The sequence below is a fragment of the Mobula birostris genome, chromosome 19 (assembly GCF_030028105.1).
Source record: "Mobula birostris isolate sMobBir1 chromosome 19, sMobBir1.hap1, whole genome shotgun sequence".
NCBI classification, from domain to species: Eukaryota; Metazoa; Chordata; class Chondrichthyes; order Myliobatiformes; family Myliobatidae; genus Mobula; species Mobula birostris.
In genome coordinates, this window is record NC_092388.1 from 38656752 (window position 1) to 38676221 (window position 19470).

Consider the following 19470-nt stretch of genomic DNA (forward strand, 5'->3'; position numbering starts at 1 on the left):
CTGATCATATTACTAGATATTTGTTATTTTACATTCTAATTAATAAAGAGATATAGCAGGACATGGCAATAAATCTTAATTCAGGAAGTGTGTTGCTTTCTAACTATAGTTGCAGAGGAGTGTTCACATTTTTTCTCTTTGTGGGAACATTATAGAATATCCATGAGTCATTGAAACTCAAAAATCACATTCCAGGTAACTAACTCAGTTTTTTGTTTATTGGAAATCTAGGTGGAACTTAGAAATAAACAAAGGTTTTTCAAACAATATAAAAAGGAAGGGCTTACATTTTATGGTGTCTTTCACAATAATTGAACATTTAAGTGCATAATTTAATGTTAACTATATAGTAAAGTGGTGTAACAAGGAATTGAAATTACGATCCTACAGAGCAAGGTCTAATACAAGGAATTATAGAATAAAAGATCATAAAATCTTTTTATATAGTAGTTGTAGCTGAGGGTTGGGCATGGGGCTACCAGCCATATCCCATAAAAGCCTAGTGCTACAGAAACTCCAGCAGATGCTCCGAGGACCTCATTCCTGGAGAGGAAGGAGTTTAAAAGATGAGTTACGCCTGGGGACAACTTGAAAGACTGGCGCAGGACAGAAGACTCTGGTGAGCTGCTGTTGGCAGCCTTTGCCTCAGTAGGGGTGATGGGAATAATAAGAATATAAATCATATCATGATATTGGCAAAGCTGTTCTATAGTACTGAAGTGGTATATTCTCCCTGAAGGCGCAGTTTAAGTTTCAGTCTAATGAACCAATGAAAACGATACTTAACCAGTACAGCACACCTTTGCCACCACATTAGTAGGTCAGATTATGTTTGTTCAGTTTAGAATGGGGAGTGAACAGCATGTTGGTGAAACTGCTACGGCTGCCCAATGTGGATATGAGAAGGCTCTGAACATGAACCTGGTCTTTGGCCCGAAGATCTTGTGCCTCTCATTGAAATAATAACAAGAATACATTATAATACTGATGTACTATTGTTTTGGTGATCTGTTACTGGTTGACTGAAGTAGTCACTCCATCACCTCCATTTCCTTCAGTGGGAAATACAGTTTATTCATGACTTCATTCGATGATTCTATGATAATGCCAAGTAATTGCTAAAGGTGTCCCTGTTGAAGGGTCCCTGACAAGAAACAATGACTCTGTTTCTCTTCCCACAGGTGTGCCATAGCCTGCAAACTTCCAGCATTTTCTGTTTTTATTTTAGATTTCCAGTATTCCTTTTATTTTGATTTTCACTTGAAGCAGCAGACTTTTTCCCTTGGTATTACAAATATTTCAATTGTATCACCTCTTTGGCTTTCCACTTTTCGAGGGAATATATAAATTCTAACAAATGACCAATCCTATTTCACCTTGCTCATAGGGGCAATATTATAGCATAGCATGTAGAACAATACAGTGCAGGACCAGGCTCTACAGTCCATCTTGTCTGTGCCGACCATCACGCCAATCCAAACTAATCCCATCTGCTGCACATGGTACATATCCCTCTATTCTTTCTTGTTTATGTGCCTGTTTAAATGCCCCCTAAATGTTGCTACCATAACTGCTTCCACCACTTCCACCACTTCCACAGGCAGCATGTTCCAGGCACCTACCACTCTCCATAGAAAGCTTCGTACAACTGCAAATAAGACCATAAGGCCAAAAGATATAGGAGCAGAGTTAGGCCATTTGACTCATCAAGTCTGCTCCATGATTTCATCATGGCTGATCCAATTTTCCTCTCAGCCCCAATTTCCAGCCTTCTCCTCGTATTGCTTCATGCCCTGATCAATCAAGAATCTTATCAACTTCTGCTTTAAATATATATAAAGACTTGGCCTCCACAGCTGCCTATGCCAAAGAATTCCACAGATTCACCACTCCCTGACTAAAGAAATTCCTCCTCATTTCCATTCTGAAAGGATGCCTCTCTATTCTGAGGCTGCGTCTTCTGGTCTTAGACTCTCCCACCATAGGAAGCATCCCCTTCACATCCACTCTATCAAGGGCTTTCACTGTTTGATAGGTTTCAATGAGATCACCCCTCATTCTTCTGAATTCCATCTAATACAAGCCCAGAGCCACTGCGTATGACAAGCCATTCAATCCTGGAATCATTTTCATAAAACTCCTTTGAACCCTCTCCAGTTTCAGCACATCCTTTCTAAGATAAGGGACCCAATGCTGCTCACAGTACTCCTAGTGAGACCTCACCAGTGCTTTATAAAGTCTCAACATTACAACCTTGTTTTTATATTCTAGTCCACTTAAAATGATTGCTAACATCACATTTGCCTTCCTCACCACAGACTCAACCTGCAAATTAATCTTCAAGGAATCCTGCACAAGGACTCTCAAGTCCCTTTGCACTTCAGTTTTTTGTATATTCTCTCCATTTAGAAAATAGTTAATCCTTTCATACTGCTAGTGTCTTCCACAGAGAAGACTGATACAAAACGCTTATTCAGTTTGTCTGCCATTTTGTTGTTCCCCCATTGCTACCTCTCCAGTATTGTCTTCCAGCAGTCCAATACCTACACTTGCCTCACTTTTACTCTATATGTATCTGATGAAAATTTTGGTATCCTCTTTACTATTGTTGGTTAGCTTACTTTCATATTCCATCTTTACCTTCTTAATGAATTTTAGTTGTTTTTTAAAAGTTTCTCGATCCTCTAACTTATGAGGGGTGATTGATAAGTTTGTGGCCTAAGGTAGAAGGTTAGATGGAGTCAATTTTAGAAAACCTAACATGTTTATTTTTCCTACATTTACACACTTAGTCCAGCGGTTATAGAGCATACGGACCCTTTCTTTGTAGAAGTTGGCATCTTGCACCTTCAGAAAGTGGTCCATAGCAGGGGTGATTGATAAGTTCATGGGCTAAGGTAGAAGGAGATGAGTTATTAACTTCAAATTTTCTGCATTTTTACACAAAGAGTTGAACTGCACGTGCAGGTAACAAGAGCTCTAAAACTCATCTCCTTCTACCTTAGGCCACAAACCTATCAATCACCCCTTCTGTGGACCACCTGGAGGTCCAAGATGCTCTCATTACATGCACATGCAGTTCATCTCTTTGAGTGATAATGCAGAAAGTTTGAAGTTAATAACTCATCTCCTTCTACCTTATCAATCACCCCTGCTGTGGACCACTTCTACAAAGAAGGGATTCGTATGCTCCATGACCGCTGGACTAAGTGTGTACATGTAGGCGGGGACTATGTTGAAAAATAAATGTGCTAGGTTTTCTAAAATTGACTCTTTCTACCTTAGGCCACAAACTTATCAATCACCCCTCGTACTTCCCATTAATTTTTGCTCTATTATAGGCCCTCTCTTTGGCTTTTATGTTGGCTTTGGCTTCTCTTGTTAGCCACGGTTGTGTCACCTTTCCATTAGAACATGATTTTCCCGTTCTTATACTTAACTCCTCGTCAGTTAAAGACATATTAAACAGTTGAATAAGAGATTTTTTCTGTCATCTTCCAAAAGTAAAGACGTTTAGAGATGTTAGCTCATCACAAAAATAAACAGATTTTAAAATTCTCTGCAAATAGTTCCCTTCCATGCAGTCAGAAAGGAAATACTGTGAATTGTCTACATTGCACTGTTCCTGAAGCCACATGTCCTTTTATCAGTCTTCAGATAATCAAACTCATCCTGCAGTGTATAAATGAGGATGTGCAGACGTGCAAAGTATCTGTTCTAACTGTATGACCTTACAACAATGATTTTATTTGCATATTTGCATTATATGACTACATATATTGTATATTACCAGAACATTGTATGCTCCCATGTCCTCACTGTTTACCAATCATTCTGCTAATAGTGGTTCCCATCCCTTTTGAATGAAATCCACACTTATTCACTCATCCATTTTCTTACCCTTCTCTATTATCATCTGGATTGACCTGCCTGAGTAACTTTGACTGCCCCCTTGGGATTCTTGGAGGTTGTAGGTCTATGGATGATGCAGCTAGGATTATTCTTACCTTCTGTACACTTTCAAAATAAATGCTCTCAATATTATTCCAGCTTCAAGGATCTCCTGTGATCATTGGTGTCCAACAACCCACTCCCTGCTAACCAGCCAGGGTTGGGAACCAGATACATTACAACTTGCAAACAAGCCATTCTCTCATCAAAGAACTTTTAAAATTTAATAAATCTGTAATGAAGGACAAACACAGCAGAAAATACTGGCAACTAGTCATCTGGTGGAAAATTAAAATAAATGACTATTTCTGGGCAAAAGTTAGACAATGCATTCCAAAAACAAAATATAAGTAATGTGTTAATATTTTACATGAAAGCTTTGAATCTTAATACGGTTGTATCAGATCCAATGTTTCCAAAACATTTCTTTGGGGCGAATAAACTCTTCTCGGGCTTCAAGCCAGATACAGGTATTGATTATAACCGCTGACGAACTTTGCCATCTTCCTCAGGGATGAAGCTGGGGCTTTAAATCGATAATTAAATCGAACTTTAAATCGATAATTGTGGGACAAAAACACGTTTTCATTGATTTCAGGTCATTAATGCAGGAGGAAAATGAACCGTCATTTTAAATGGCGCGGTTCACGACTCCAGGCGCGGTAATTTGCACACGTTAGTTTCCAATATTACAGTAATGCTGACGTTTGAAAAGTATTTCCGCAAATGCGCCCCTTTCCCAAATAAAGCCTTAGCCAGTTATTGACTAGTTGCTTTAGAATTCGTTTGATGTCTCTACCCACACACCATAAGAGCCCCTGAGAAAGTTTGCGAGCCATCTCAAAGTTTAATGCAGTGTATGTAATTCATGTGTAAATGTGGTAGATCTGCGATCTGATCTTTACGTGGCGTGAGTTCTCTTCAATTTGTGGCAGTCTTTTTCCCGCTTCTCGCTGACATTTCCAGCGCCTTATCCTAACCGCCAAATAGTGGAAACTGATGTCATGGAACAAACTCAGTCTCCGACCGGCGTTAAGCCTACCGGGTTCAGTGTTGGAAGGTGAAAGTCAGCAGTCGGCAGGGCATTTTGTAGTGAACCAGTTTCTGTCAAGGTAGGTTAACAAGCGATCGCAAATAGCACTCACAGGTTTTGTATCTGAAACAAAGACAATTCAGCTCCCTGCATTCCCTTCGTGTGCCCCGCCGATATAAACCTGGTTTATTGCATTACTTCTGTTTTCAGTTTTAAGATATTGTTGAGTTAAAGTTTTATTATTGATCTATGATGGATCAATATCGTTATCGAGTTTAATACCTGTTCCAATTTGTTTTAGGATACATTGTTTTCCTTGGGAAATAAAATGTTATCTAAAACTTGTACTACGTACTTGACAGGACAGTCAAATTGATTGTGAATTATACAATGGTATAAAGATTGGCAATTATTTGTAAAAGATCTTTTTTCTTGCTCAATAGGTATGATCTCGATGCAAAATAAAAGTTGAAACCGTTGAGTAATTCTGGAACAAGGAAGTGCTTTGTACAGTAATTATTTCCCCCAACTGTGGCCACCTTTTAACTGCTAAGGATTGGGTTCTCTATGACATCTACATTATTTTCTGCATGTTTACTCATACCATGGCTTTCCCCTTGTCATCCTGTCGGACTGTCATGGTCCGGTCTGTGAAGACCACATTCCGGTTCACGGTCCGGTCTGTCGACTCCTTATTCCGGGTTTTCCTGTTTTCCCTTGTTCCATTGGGTGCCTTAATTGAGGCACCTGATTCTTGTTTTGGGCTGGCACATAAATACCTCTCAAACCAAGCACTCCCTGCTGGACTGTTCCCTTCCCCGTCTGCCTTCCTTGCATCCCTGCATCCCTGCCAAGTTCAACTGCTGGAGTGAGACTGGAGCCTTGCATGCCAAGATGAGGAACTATCTATTGTTGAGTTTGGAACTATCTCGTTGTGTCCCTGTGTTTAGTGTCCATGTCAAAGAAGAGTCCTGGCCTTAGGTTCTGTTCCCTAGGAGGGGTCCCGGCTCTGTGCTCTGTGTTCCTGTGTTCTGAGTTCCAGGTGCTGTCTTCCAGTCCTGTCCAAGTCAAGGCTTCGTGTTCTTGTCCAGTCCAGGAGTCCCTCACCCAGCCCGGTGCTGGAGATTCCCCGTCCTGTGTTGGATCGTCCCCATCCGAATCCTCAGCAGTTTACCTTGGCAGTTCCTTCGGCAAGCATCCCAGCCCTGCGTCCAAGAAAGTGTCCTGGCCTTGCGCTTCAAGGAGGAGTTCCGGCTCCGTAGCCAAGAGACTAATCAAACTGAGTCCAAGAGCCGAGCCAAACCTAGTCCAACAGCCATGTCCTGCCCTGGAGTACCTTGTCCAGTCCACATCCAATGCTCTGAGCGTGTAGTACACATCCAAGGCTCTGTGTTCCTGTGTTCCAAGACCAAGTCCAGGTGCCGTGTTCCAGCCCTGTCCGAATCTGAGCTTCGTGTCCTCATCTAGTTCCAGTGCCTCGCCCAGCCCGGTGCCTGGATACCTCGTCCAGTTCTGTAGCCATGTCCGATCCTTGCCAAGATCCTGGTTCTGAATCCTAGCCTAGATCCAGTTCTGGTTCTGGTTCTGAGTCCAAGACCCAGGTTCCGAGTCCCAACCAAGACCCAGGTTCAGGGTCCTTGTCCAGGCTCTGGTTCCAGAGTTCCATGTTCCCAGCCCAGGCTCCTCATTCCTGGTTCCCTGTCAGGGTCCCATGTTTCTAGTCCAAGACCTAGCCCAGGCCCTGAATCCTAGTCTCGTCCAGGGCCTGTGTCAATGTCCAGCGTCATTTTTTCCTTACTCACATTGCTATCTCAATAAACCTAGTCCGATTCCTAGTATTTCAGTGTCTGTGTCTTGCACTTGGGTCCGCCATCAACGCCCTCCGTATAACACAGACTTCACATCTAGTGGACAACCTTACAAAATTTCTCCCACCTTCAACAGATGCCACCACCACCACACACATCTTCCTTTCTCCTTGTAGTGTTGTGCAGGATTGTTTCCTCTGGAACTCCCCATTGACATCCACTCATCCCAGCATTTTTATATGAAATTAGACCATAAGACATAACATTATTAGGCCATTCAGCCCATTGAATCTGCTCTGCTAATATATCATGGCTGATTTATTTTTCCTTTCAACCCCATTCCCCTGCCTTCTCCCCGCAACCTTTGATGTCCTTACCAACCAAGGCTTATAAATCTCTATGTTAAATAGATCCAATGGCTTGGTTTCCATGGTTGTCTGTGGCAATGAATTCTATACACATTCACCACCCTCTGGCCAAAGAATTTCCTCCTCATTTCTGTTCTAAAAGGATGCTTTTTTATCCGGAGGCTGTGCCCTCTGGTCCTAGAATCTCCTACTATTGGAAACATCTTCTGCACAACCACTCTATCTTGGCCTTTAAAAATTCAATAGGTTTCAATGAGATCCCCACTTCACAGAAGATGTAACAAATGCCTTTTTAACTCTCCCTTTGCGACCAGCTGATACAGTTGTTCTACATGATTCACTTGTAGTTCTTACAAGTGAGTGTAGTGGATTTGTTGTTCATCATGTGGCTTTACCTGTATTTGAAAAAAAAACAACCACAACTGATACTGATTAGGTAATTGGTTTCAAAGTATCTTTGTTCAGTCCACAAAGTTGACCTTCAAGTTCTAGCTTTCTTTCACTTTAGATCTCCATCCTATTCCCACTCTGACTGCTCTGTATTTGGTGTACCAGATAATTTCAGAAAGGCCCACTATAAGTTTGATTAGATCATCATTTTCCATCTAGAATGATGCAACCCCTGGGGCTGAAAATCACATTCATCAATTTCAAATCACTAGTCTTTCCAGTATTTGATGGGACTGTCCAGTTCTGATGAAAGTTTATCAAGGTATACTATTAATTAGTTTTTTCCTTAACCTGCATTTCCAGAATCTCATTGGAGTCATACAGTTCAGAAACAGATCACATCATATCCACACCAAACATTAGGCATCCATCTACATCAATCCAATTTTCCCTCTGGCACCACTACCCCACCACCACCTCTTCTTCCCACTCCCAACCCATTCTTCTACATTTGGGGAAATGTTGAGTAGGCAATTAATTGAGCATCCAGCATGTATTTGGATTGTAGGAGGAAACCAGGGCACCTGGAGGAAATCCATGTGATTGCAGAGAGAATATGCAACTCCACATTGACAGCACCCAAGGTCAGGATTAAACCCTAATTTCTGGAACATTGAAGGAACAGTGCTATCTTCCTATATTTCCAATATCCCTCTTTTTTGATGGATTTCTACCAACTGAAATATTCTTTATTTCACAGTTCCAGTACCTTTCTCTTTCCTCAGTGCTCATCCATCTCTTTTTATGCATTTCTTCTCCAGTCACCTCATCTGCAAGCATTTACCACATTCTTTCAGACAGCACCACAAACATTTGCATCATTAAGTATCTTTTTTGTGTCCATCCCATTCACAGACATTTCTCTTGTCTTTATTTCCATTCTTAGCAATTTTTCCCAGTTTAAATGAAAGATCACCAACATGAATTGTTAATCTTTCTTTCTTTGCATCTTTAAAAAGGGTTCTAAGAGTAAACCTAGCAATTATCGGCCTGTGAGTTTGATGTCAGTGATGGGTAAATTGATGGAGTGTATTCTTAGAGATGGTATATATAATTATCTGGATAGACAGGGTCTGATTAGGAACAGTCAACATGGATTTGTGCGTGGAAGGTCAAATCTTATTGAATTTTTTGATGAGGTTACTAGGAAAGTTGACGAGGGTAAAGTGGTAGATGTTGTCTATATGGATTTCAGTAAGGCCTTTGACAAGGTTCCACACAGAAGGTTAGTTAGGAAGGTTCAATCATTAGGCATTAATATCGAAGTAGTAAAATGGATTCAGCAGTGGCTGGATGGGAGACGTCAGAGAGTAGTGGTGGATAACTCTGTGTCAGATTGGAGGATGGTGTGTAGCGGTGTGCCTCAGGGATCTGTACTGGGTCCAATGTTGTTTGTCATAATGATCTGGATGATGGGGTGGTAAATTGGATTAGTAGGTATGCAGATGATACTAAGATAGGTGGCGTTGTGGATAATGAAGTAGGTTTTCAAAGCTTGCAGAGAGATTTAGGCCAGTTAGAAGAGTGGGCTGAAAGATGGCAGATGGAGTTTAATGCTGAAAAATGTGAGGTGCTACATTTTGGTAGGACTAATCAAAATAGGACATGCATGGTAAATGGTAGGGCATTGAAGAATGCTGTAGAACAGAGGGATCTAGGAATAATGGTGCATAGTTCCCTAAAGGTGGAATCTCGTGTGGATAGGGTGGTGAAGAAAGCTTTTGGTATGCTGGCCTTGAGCATTGAGTATAGGAGTTGGGATGTAATGTTGAAATTGTATAAGGCATTGGTAAGGCCAAATTTGAAGTATTGTGTACAGTTCTGGTCACCGAATTATAGGAAAGATGTCAATAAATTTGAGAGAGTACAGAGGAGGTTTACTAAAATGTTGCCTGGGTTTCATCTCCTAAGTTACAGAGAAAGGTTGAACAAGTTAGGTCTTTATTCTTTGGAGCATAGAAGATTGAGGGGAGAACTTGATAGAGGTATTTAAAATTGTGAGGAGGATGGATAGAGTTGACATGGATAGGCTTTTTCCATTGAGAGTGGGGGAGGTTCAAACAAGAGGACATGAGTTGAGAGTTAAAGGGCAAAAGTTTAGGGGTAACATGAGGGGGAACTTCTTTACTCAGAGAGTGCTAGCTATGTGGAACGAGTTTCCAGCAGAAGTGGTTGAGGCAGGTTCGATGTTGTCATTTAAAGTTAAATTGGATAGATATATGGACAGGAAGGAAATGGAGGGTTATGGACCGAGTGCAGGTCGGTGGGACTAGGTGAGAGTAGGAGTTCAGCATGGACTAGAAGGGCCGAGATGGCCTGTTTCCGTGCTGTAATTGTTATATGGTTATATAGTTCTGCATCCATCTGCTCAGTGTTTCCAGCACCTTTTTTGTTTTCCCATATTTGGAATGGTGGAAGGGGAAAGAGGCAATGGGTGATCTGTCATTAGCATTCATTTTGGTGACTATTGCTTTTTTTTATTGCATTCATGGTACCACCCTTTCCCCCACCCACCCCCAGATTTCAGTCCATCTCTCAGGAGGAAATATCTCCTTGCTTGGTTACTGTTTAACGGACAGACTATGCTAATTCTCTGAATAATATTTTTGTGGTGACTCAGGAGAATTCAATTGAAATGATAATTTTCTTCAGTTAAACATTGATTTCCTTCAGTCTATGCTACAGTATAAACCTTGTTACTTCTTCACTAATTCCATCTAGTGTCAGGCTCGACTAGCTCGCGGGCTTAGATTCTGCCATCGTTAAGAATGAAGACTGCTTACTTCCTCTTCCATAATATCACCTGTCTGCATATCTAACTCAGGTGCTGCTGCAAAAATTGTCATTCATATTTTTGTTACCTTCAGGTATGACATTTTCAAAGACTTAAGCTTTTTAAAATCTCTATTAGTTGCATCACAACATACTCAGGGACATGTCTCTCTTAGCTATAATGCCAATAAAACCATGAGTTTTAAATATCCAAACTCTTTTTCAAATGTCCTCATGGCCAAACTCCTCCCTTCCTTTTACCTCCTTCAGTACATTAACCCTCTTAATCTGTTCTTCATTGCCCTTTTATTTCAATCCATTATGGTTTCAGGACAGACCCTAAACTTCTTGATTGTTTCTGCATCTCTATTTCTTACCTTCCAGGGTATTTGCTGAAACATGTTATTTTGATTCAACCCTTTTGGCTTGGTAGCTATGGACTCAATTGACTAAATAGCTCTATTCCATGCTGTAACTCTTTTAACATCTGTTCAGTTGTAGCCCGCCTGGCCACCCTCAGGGTCGCTCGGCTCGCTGTCGTCTAGGGAAACAGCCTCGGCCCCGCCAAACTGGGTAATTCGTTTGTGTGGATGCTGTGTGAGGTACCCCACCCCGCCCAAATAACAGACAATACACCAGATGCAATTAAATGATATACAGTTTATAGATATTACTGGAACTATATATTTAAAACAGAATAAAATATAAAAGGAAAATAAAAGGCGCCACGCTTATCAAGGTTCAATCTCTTCGTGTACAAAAACCGTTGGAGCTCAAGGACCTTCTTCTTGACCCTGCGACCCCCCTCGGACCACCTCGGCCGGCTGCCTGGGACCAACAATGGTGGTCGACCAGACGTTCCACACGAGTCCATCCCCGTTTCCTCGCTGAATGTCCCGCTCGGGGTCCGACCCCGTTAGCAGGCATCACAGCACCTCGTCCATCCTCTGTCTCACTCTCCCACCTTCTTCCCCCAAAACCCCGCGCATACAGTATCTTCAAATACACCAAAACCATAACAACTATCCCAATTGGTTAACAGCGCTCTCTTATCACACACTAAAGCAAAAACAAACTGTTAGCGCAAACTTTCTCAGCGTTTAACACAACAAAGCCGCATTCCCCAGATTAACATAACAAAGACGCCATTTTAATTAGCCTCCACAGTAACAAAAGTCGAAACCCCCTTACACAGTTTTCTCATATTTCCTTCACTGTTTTGCATTGATCCTGTCTGATTATGCTCATGTGCATACTTTAGAATATTTTACTTCACAAGATCACAAGACAAAGGAGCAGAAGTAGGCCATTCGGCCCGTCGAGTCTGCTCCGCAGCTCCCCCATGAGCTAAACTATTCACCCATCTAGTTCCAGTTTCCGGCTTTTTCCCCATATCCCTTGATACCCTGACTAATTAGATACCTGTCAATCTCCTCCTTAAACACCCTCAATGATCGGGCCTCCACAGCCATATGTGGCAACGAATTCCACAAATTCACGACCCTCCAGCTAAAAAAATTTCTCCTCATCTCTGTTTTAACTGGGTACCCTCTAATTCTAAGACTATGGCCTCTTGTCCTGGACTCACCCACCAAGGGAAACAACCTTTCCACATCTACTCTGTCCAACCCTTTCAACATTCGAAACGTTTCTATGAGATCCCCTCTCATTCTTCTATACTCTAATGAATACAATCCAAGAGCCGACAGACGCTCCTCATGCATTCCAGGAATCATCCTCGTAAATCTTCTCTGAACTCTCTCCAACATCAGTATATCCTTTCTAAGATAGGGGGCCCAAAACTGCACACAGTATTCCAAATGAGGTCTCACTAATGCCCCATAGAGCCTCATCAACACCTCCTTACTCTTATACACTATTCCTCTTGAAATGAATGTCAACATAGCATTCGCTTTCCTTACCGCCAATCCAACCTGGTGGTTAACCTTTAGGGTATCCTGCACAAGGACCCCCAAGTCCCTTTGCACTTCCGATTTTTGAATTTTCTCCCCATCTAAATAATAATCTGCCTGATTATTTCTTCTTCCGAAATGTACAACCGTACATTTGTCAATGTTGTATCTCATCTGCCATTTCTTTGCCCACTCTCCTAAACTGACTAAGTCTCTCTGCACCCTTTCCGTTTCTTCAACATTTCCTGCTCCTCCACCTATCTTGGTGTCATCCGCAAACTTGGCCACAAAACCATTTAATCCATAATCCAAATCATCGATATACGTTGTAAAAAGAAGCGGGCCCAACACCGACCCCTGCGGAACACCACTAGTAACCGGCAACCAATCAGAATAGGGTCCCTTTATTCCCACCCTTTGCTTTTTGCCTATCAGCCAATGCTCCACCCATTTCAATATCTTTCCTATAATTCCATGGGCTGTCATCTTATTAAGCAGCCTCATATGCAGCACCTTATCGAAGGCCTTTTGAAAATCCAAATACACAATATCCACAGCCTCTCCCTTGTCAATCTTATTCGAGATTACCTCAAAAAATTCCAATAAGTTGGTAAGGCAGGATCTTCCCTTCATGAAATCATGCTGGCTTCGGCCTATCTTGTCATGCACCTCGAGGTATTTCATAACCTCGTCCTTGAGGATTGACTCCAATATCTTTCCAACCACCGATGTCACACTAATAGGTCTGTAATTTTCTTTTTGATGCCTCCTTCCTTTCTTAAATAGTGGAACTACATTTGGGACCTTCCAGTCCTCCGGAACTATGCCAGAGTCTATTGATTCCTGGAAGATCATTTCCAATGCTTCCACAATCTCCAAAGCCACCTCCTTAAGAACCCCTGGGTGCACCTCATCCAGGCCGGGAGATTTATCTATTCTTAGTCCATTTAGCTTCCCAAGCACCTTCTCTCTAGTTATCTTGACCGTACATAATTCTATTCCCTGATACCTCTGGCTATCAGGTATATTGCTCATGTCTTCCACTGTGATAAATGTAAGTTAATGCTGATCGCAAGTATAAAAGATTAAACTATAAAGTGTTTTACAAGACCTGCTTAATCTGATTATATTTAGATCAATCCACAATGGTCATCAAGAAACCATTTACACTGAACGCAAACAACAGGAATTCTGCAGATGCTGGAAATTCAAGCAACACACATCAAAGTTGCTGGTGAACGCAGCAGGCCAGGCAGCATCTCCAGGAAGAGGTGCAGTCGACGTTTCAGGCCGAGACCCTTCGTCAGGACTAACTGAAGGAAGAGTGAGTAAGGGATTTGAAAGTTGGAGGGGGAGGGGGAGATCCAAAATGATAGGAGAAGACAGGAAGGGGAAGGATAGAACCAAGAGCTGGACAGATGATAGGCAAGAGGGGATACGAGAGGATCATGGGACAGGAGGTCCGGGAAGAAAGACAAGGTGGGGGGGGACCCAGAGGATGGGCAAGAGGTATATTTAGAGGGACAGAGGGAGAAAAAGGAGAGTGAGAGAAAGAATGTGTGCATAAAAATAAGTAACAGATGGGGTACGAGGGGGAGATGGGGCCTTAGCGGAAGTTAGAGAAGTCGATGTTCATGCCATCAGGTTGGAGGCTACCCAGACGGAATATAAGGTGTTGTTCCTCCAACCTGAGTGTGGCTTCATCTTTACAGGAGAGGAGGCCGTGGATAGACATGTCAGAATGGGAAATGGGATGTGGAATTAAAATGTGTGGCCACTGGGAGATCCTGCTTTCTCTGGCGGACAGAGCGTAGATGTTCAGCAAAGCGGTCTCCCAGTCTGCGTCGGGTCTCGCCAATATATAAAAGGCCACATCGGGAGCACCGGATGCAGTATATCACCCCAGTCGACTCACAGGTGAAGTGTTGCCTCACCTGGAAGGACTGTTTGGGGCCCTGAATGGTGGTAAGGGAGGAAGTGTAAGGGCATGCGTAGCACTTGTTCCGCTTACATGGATAAGTGCCAGGAGGGAGATCAGTGGGGAGGGATGGGGGGGACGAATGGACAAGGGAGTTGCGTAGGGAGCGATCCCTGCGGAATGCAGAGAGAAGGGGGGAGGGAAAGATGTGCTTAGTGGTGGGATCCCGTTGGAGGTGGCGGAAGTTACAGAGAATAATATGTTGGACCCGGAGGCTGGTGGGGTGGTAGGTGAGGACCAGGGGAACCCTATTCCTAGTGGGGTGGCGGGAGGATGGAGTGAGAGCAGATGTACGTGAAATGGGGGAGATGCGTTTAAGAGCAGTTTACACTGCGTTTACACTGAACCTTTCTTTTTTATTCTTCCTACATTCCTAGCAACTCTCATTCTATCTTCAACTGTACACTAAAGGAATTTTACAGTAGGCAATTAACCTGAAGCTTTTGGGATGTAGGAGGAAACCACAGCATATTGAGGAAATCTACCCTGTTAAAGAGAGAGTCAGCGAGCTCCACTCAGACAGCATCTAAGCTTAGCATGAAACCTGGGTCCCTGGAGCATCTCTACCAGCAATGTCCTGCCTAATGTACCTCAGTCTTTCTTTTAACTGCATTCATGTGTCCTCCCCCCCCAAAAAAAATTGCTGCTTTAAAAAGATCTCCACAATAAAAGCACATAAATAGGCATTTCAATCCATATGGACAATTCCAGTTTTTAATATTTCCCAAGCACTCTTCCACCAGTCTCATTTTAACCATTTTATTGTGCCTTTTGAGACAGCCCCTCATAATCGAGGAGGAGGGCTTCCTTCCACACAGGTTTTGTGAGCTATGAGGTAGCTAATGAGATCCTTGTGAGAAGGTAATCTCTTCCATCGATGGGGCAGGCTGTAGCTGATAGGATGTGTGTATGGTTCGGTAATGTGGTGGTATCGTTCCAGTTTTTTATTCGCCCAGTTTCAATTTGAAAAATATCTCTTATTTGCTATATCTTGTTCCCATGTTGCTTGCTCTTTATCTCTCCTTTTATTTCCTCCGATTCCAACGTAGGACACAATAATACTACCTGAGCTCTCTTTCCCACTTGCAGCCGAGTGAAGGACCAGCGAGAGCGGACTCGTCGGGCCCCCCCCTTCAGGACTGATTGACAGGCCGGCAGCGCGGCTGCGCAGTGAGGACTGGTTTGAAAGAATGGCGTTGAAAGCGACGGAGGAATGGGTGAGGCGTAGAGTGGTATTGGAGGAGGAGCGGCTTGGTAAGGGCGCGGATGGTGCTATAAGGGCACTAGTGTTTGGGTTTGGTGTAAGGGTAATTTGCAGGCTCAGGGCGGGGATGGAGCTTGGCCTCTCATAGGGTCTGGGCGTGTGGCTCTGGTGCGAGGTTGGATTACAGTACACTTCTGGTGTCTTTTATTCATATAGTAGGAATAAAACTCAGCAGTTATTTATATCGCACACAGATGTTACTGAGCGTGGGTAATAGTTTCTTATAACGATATAATTGCATCTTGCAAGAAATCTTAGTGACTGAATTAAACGTCCTGGTGTTGGCCTGTGATTTTATTTAAGTATACTGGACCAAGTGCAGACTCATTCATTACTCCTATAATAGCGTTTTGGAACTTGTAATCTGAAGTTAATAGCCAGTACTCATACAAATACACAATGAGTGCAGTGCTGTTGCTGTACAGTTTGGATTAAGGTGGTAAAAGGTTGTAACTATGACTTGAGATGTTTGTTCATTGGCTTGCATGCTGGTTGAATGAAGCTGTGAAAATGCATTCAGGGATAATTAGACTGAAAGCTAGTATGATTCATGTCTAATTGATTTACATGGTTCTTCAGATGAACCTTGCAGATTTTCCTTGAAGATCTGTCACCGATGTTTTTGTCATCTGTATCACCATCTCTTTGATGTGATACAGTGCTTGATTTTTTGTAAACATTGAGATATGTTAGTATATTATAATCATATTAATGCATGTTATTAGATTTTGTGCCAAGACAGTGATTCTTTAACAAACTTAGGAGGGATACTGAAAACAACAGGAATTCTGCAGATGCTGGAAATTCAAGCAACACACATCAAAGTTGCTGGTGAACGCAGCAGGCCAGGCAGCATCTGTAGGAAGAGGTGCAGTCGACGTTTCAGGCCGAGACCCTTCGTCAGGACTAACTGAAGGAACAGTCTCACTCTCTTCCTACAGATGCTGCTTGGCCTGCTGCGTTCACCAGCAACTTTGATGTGTGTTGCAGGGATACTGAAAATAATGGATTCAGGAAATCTAAAATAAGAAATGCCAGAAAATACTTAGCAGCTCAAGTAGCATCAGTATAGAGAGTTAAAGTTTAAAATTTTCAGTTTGACTTGTGCAGCAGTAAGCAAAATGTGAACAAGCATAGATTATGGAGATCTGAAATATAACAAGGAAATATTGGAAATAGATATGTCCTTTACAGGAATATTATGTTTTTCTAAAAAGGTTGTCATATGTAACCATATCAGAATCAGGTTTAGTATCACCAGCATATGCTGTGAAATTTTTTTAACTTTGCAGCAGCAGTACAATGAAATACATGATAATATAGAAAAACATGAATTACACTAAGGTGCTGAGCGCAAGAGCAATAGAAGCAGGGGTCTATCATACCAGCCAAGACCTAACATGCAGACTGTGCAAGGAATCCCGGTGAAACCATCCAGCACATGTTAGCAGGTGCAAGATGCAGGCAGAGACAGCATACACTGAACAGCACAACCAAGTTGCAAGAATTGTGTACAGGAACATCTGCGCCGAGTATGGACTGGACACTCCCAAGTCCAAATGGGAAACTCCCGAGAAGGTAGTGGAGAATGACAGAACTAAGATCCCGCGGGACTTCCAAATACAGACTGATAAACAGGTACTGACCAACCAACCAGACATAGTAATACTGGACAAGGAACAGAAGAAAGCAGTAGTAATAGATGTGGCAATCCTGAATGATGGTAACATCAGGATGAAAGAATGTGAGAAGCTGGAGAAATGCCAGGGCTTGAAAGAGCAGATAGGAAGGATGTAGAAGGTTAAAGCCAGAGTCATCTCGGTGGTGATAGGAGCACTTGGAGCTGTGACACCTGGACTGGGAGAAAGAAGGAGACACAACATGAACATAGAGGTCTATACTCTGGCCACAGCGAGCTGCTACACAGACTCCTCCGGCAGCAGAGGGATCCCATCCAAGATCAAAAGGCAGGTAGTCGGCATTGAACTGCCACTTGCGTTCTGCATTTACCTCAATGTTTAAACTTTCCTTGATGCTTTAATTGGCAAAATGGAGTCGAACATCGTCTCGCGCCACGTTTCGACGCCTCGAGGGCATTCAAGCTCTTGCTCGCTTCCCAGAATCTTCTCTGAGACAGCAAAGCACTGGACCACTCAACTGGTCTCCAAAATGTAAATTGTAGGCTCTTAACAGTTCCAGAAACACATGTAAGATGAAAAACAGATGTGAAATCAGCAGCTTTATGGACTGTCTGGAAGATGTTGACTGAGAGAGCGTCATACGCTCGTGCCACTTTGACCAGATGAGGCACCACTCCTTGAAGATGTCTTGGAGACTATGGAGGCTAGTGCCCATGATGGAGCTGACTAATTTTACAACTCTGCGGCTTACTTTGATCCTGTGCAGAAGCCTTTCCATACGAGATAGTGATGCAGTTAGAATGCTCTCCGTGGTACTTCGGAGAAACTTGTGAGTGTTTTAGGTGACATACTGAATCTCGTCAAACTCCTTGTGAAATATCGCCACCATCTTGCCTTCTTTATAGCTGCTTAGGTATGTTGGGACCAGGTTAGGTCCTCATTGATTTTGACCCCCGGGAACTTGAAATTGCTCCCTCTGTCTACTCCTGATCCCTCAACAAGGACTGGTGTGTCTTCCGTTGTCTTCCCCTTTCTGAAGTCCACAATCAGCTGTTTGGTCTTGAGTCCAAAGTTGTTGCTGCTATACCACTCAACTAGCTGGTATATCTCGCTCCTCTTGTCACCATCTGCGATTCTGCCAACAATGGTTGTATCATCATAAAATTTATATATAGCATTTGAGTTGTCCCTTGCCTCACAGTCATGGGTGTAGAAAAAATAGAGCAGTGGGCTAAGCACACATCCCTGAGGTGTGCCGGTGTTGATTGTCAGTGAGGTGGAGATATTATTTCTTATTCGCGCAGATTGTGATCTTCCTGTTCGGAAGTCAATGATCCATTTGCAGAGGAAGGTACAGAAGCCCAGGTTGTGAAGCTTTTCAATCAGGACTGTAGGAATTATAGTGTTAAACGCTGAACTGGAGTTGATAAACAGCATCCTGATATAGGTATATGTGTTGTCCAGTTGATCCAAGGCCATATACTGAATTCCTTTCTTAATTTGAACTGCTTTCAGGTTAATACTCTTTCAGAACCTTGTATCTTCAGGTTAATCTTGTTTTGGCCTCCATATTTCCTTATGCACTTGAGTTAATTTTGGCATTTTGTGCCCCTACCAGTTTGCAGAGCAATTCCATCCCCCCCCCTCCCAAAATATTCCCTCTGACCTGTTTTCTCCACAATTGCACCAGAATCTGCCATTCATCTGCACTCTTGAGAGCAATTTACAGTGACCATTAAACTACCAGGCAACATGTTTTTGTGTTGAGGGAGGTAACTAGAGCACCCAAGTGAACTAATGCCTTCACAGCAAATGTGCAAACTTCATACAGATGGTACCAGTGGTCAAGATTGAATCTGAGTTGGTTGGAACTACTTGCTCGACTATGTGCTACTCTTCTGTATCTGGGGATATTTCTTCAAGACTCAATTGGAATAGTATCAATCCTCTTTTGGAATTTGAAATCATTTTCAGGCTCTCTTTGCAGTGCCTTTACAGATAAATCTCTGCATTTAATTAAAAATCCTTGCATCTCCCTTGTTTTTTTTTGTTCAGTACGTTAAACCCTCATTACATTAAGCTATTTGCTAATGTTAACAGCTTCTCTCTGTTTAACTTATTAGGTGCATCTTCATTAAATCTTCTATTTTTATGCTCCAAGCAGAATAAGCCTAAGTCATCTACTTTAACCATATTGCTGAAATCTCTTGCTAGAGGGTTCAAGGCAGTGGGGCAGCAGAGGTGGATATAGAGTGGATATAGAGTGGGGCTGTTGAGGTAGGATGGGTAAGTC

At 42.6% G+C, this 19470-nt stretch overlaps 1 protein-coding gene across 3 annotated transcripts in view; it reads left to right on the forward strand.

The window, feature by feature from the left end:
- The first annotated feature begins 4725 nt into the window (after positions 1–4725).
- Positions 4726–19470, forward strand: part of cep72 (centrosomal protein 72) — a 180167-nt gene continuing 165422 nt past the window's right edge. The window contains exons 1-3 of one of the 3 annotated variants that reach the window (XM_072283441.1): positions 4726–5063; positions 13430–13619; positions 15363–15527. In XM_072283441.1, coding sequence (XP_072139542.1) covers positions 15464–15527 — 64 coding nt within the window. In that variant the 5' untranslated portion in view covers positions 4726–5063; positions 13430–13619; positions 15363–15463. Of the gene's footprint in view, positions 5064–13429; positions 13620–15330; positions 15528–19470 lie in introns of those variants that run through there. The other 2 variants (XM_072283443.1, XM_072283442.1) reach the window with 2 other exon arrangements.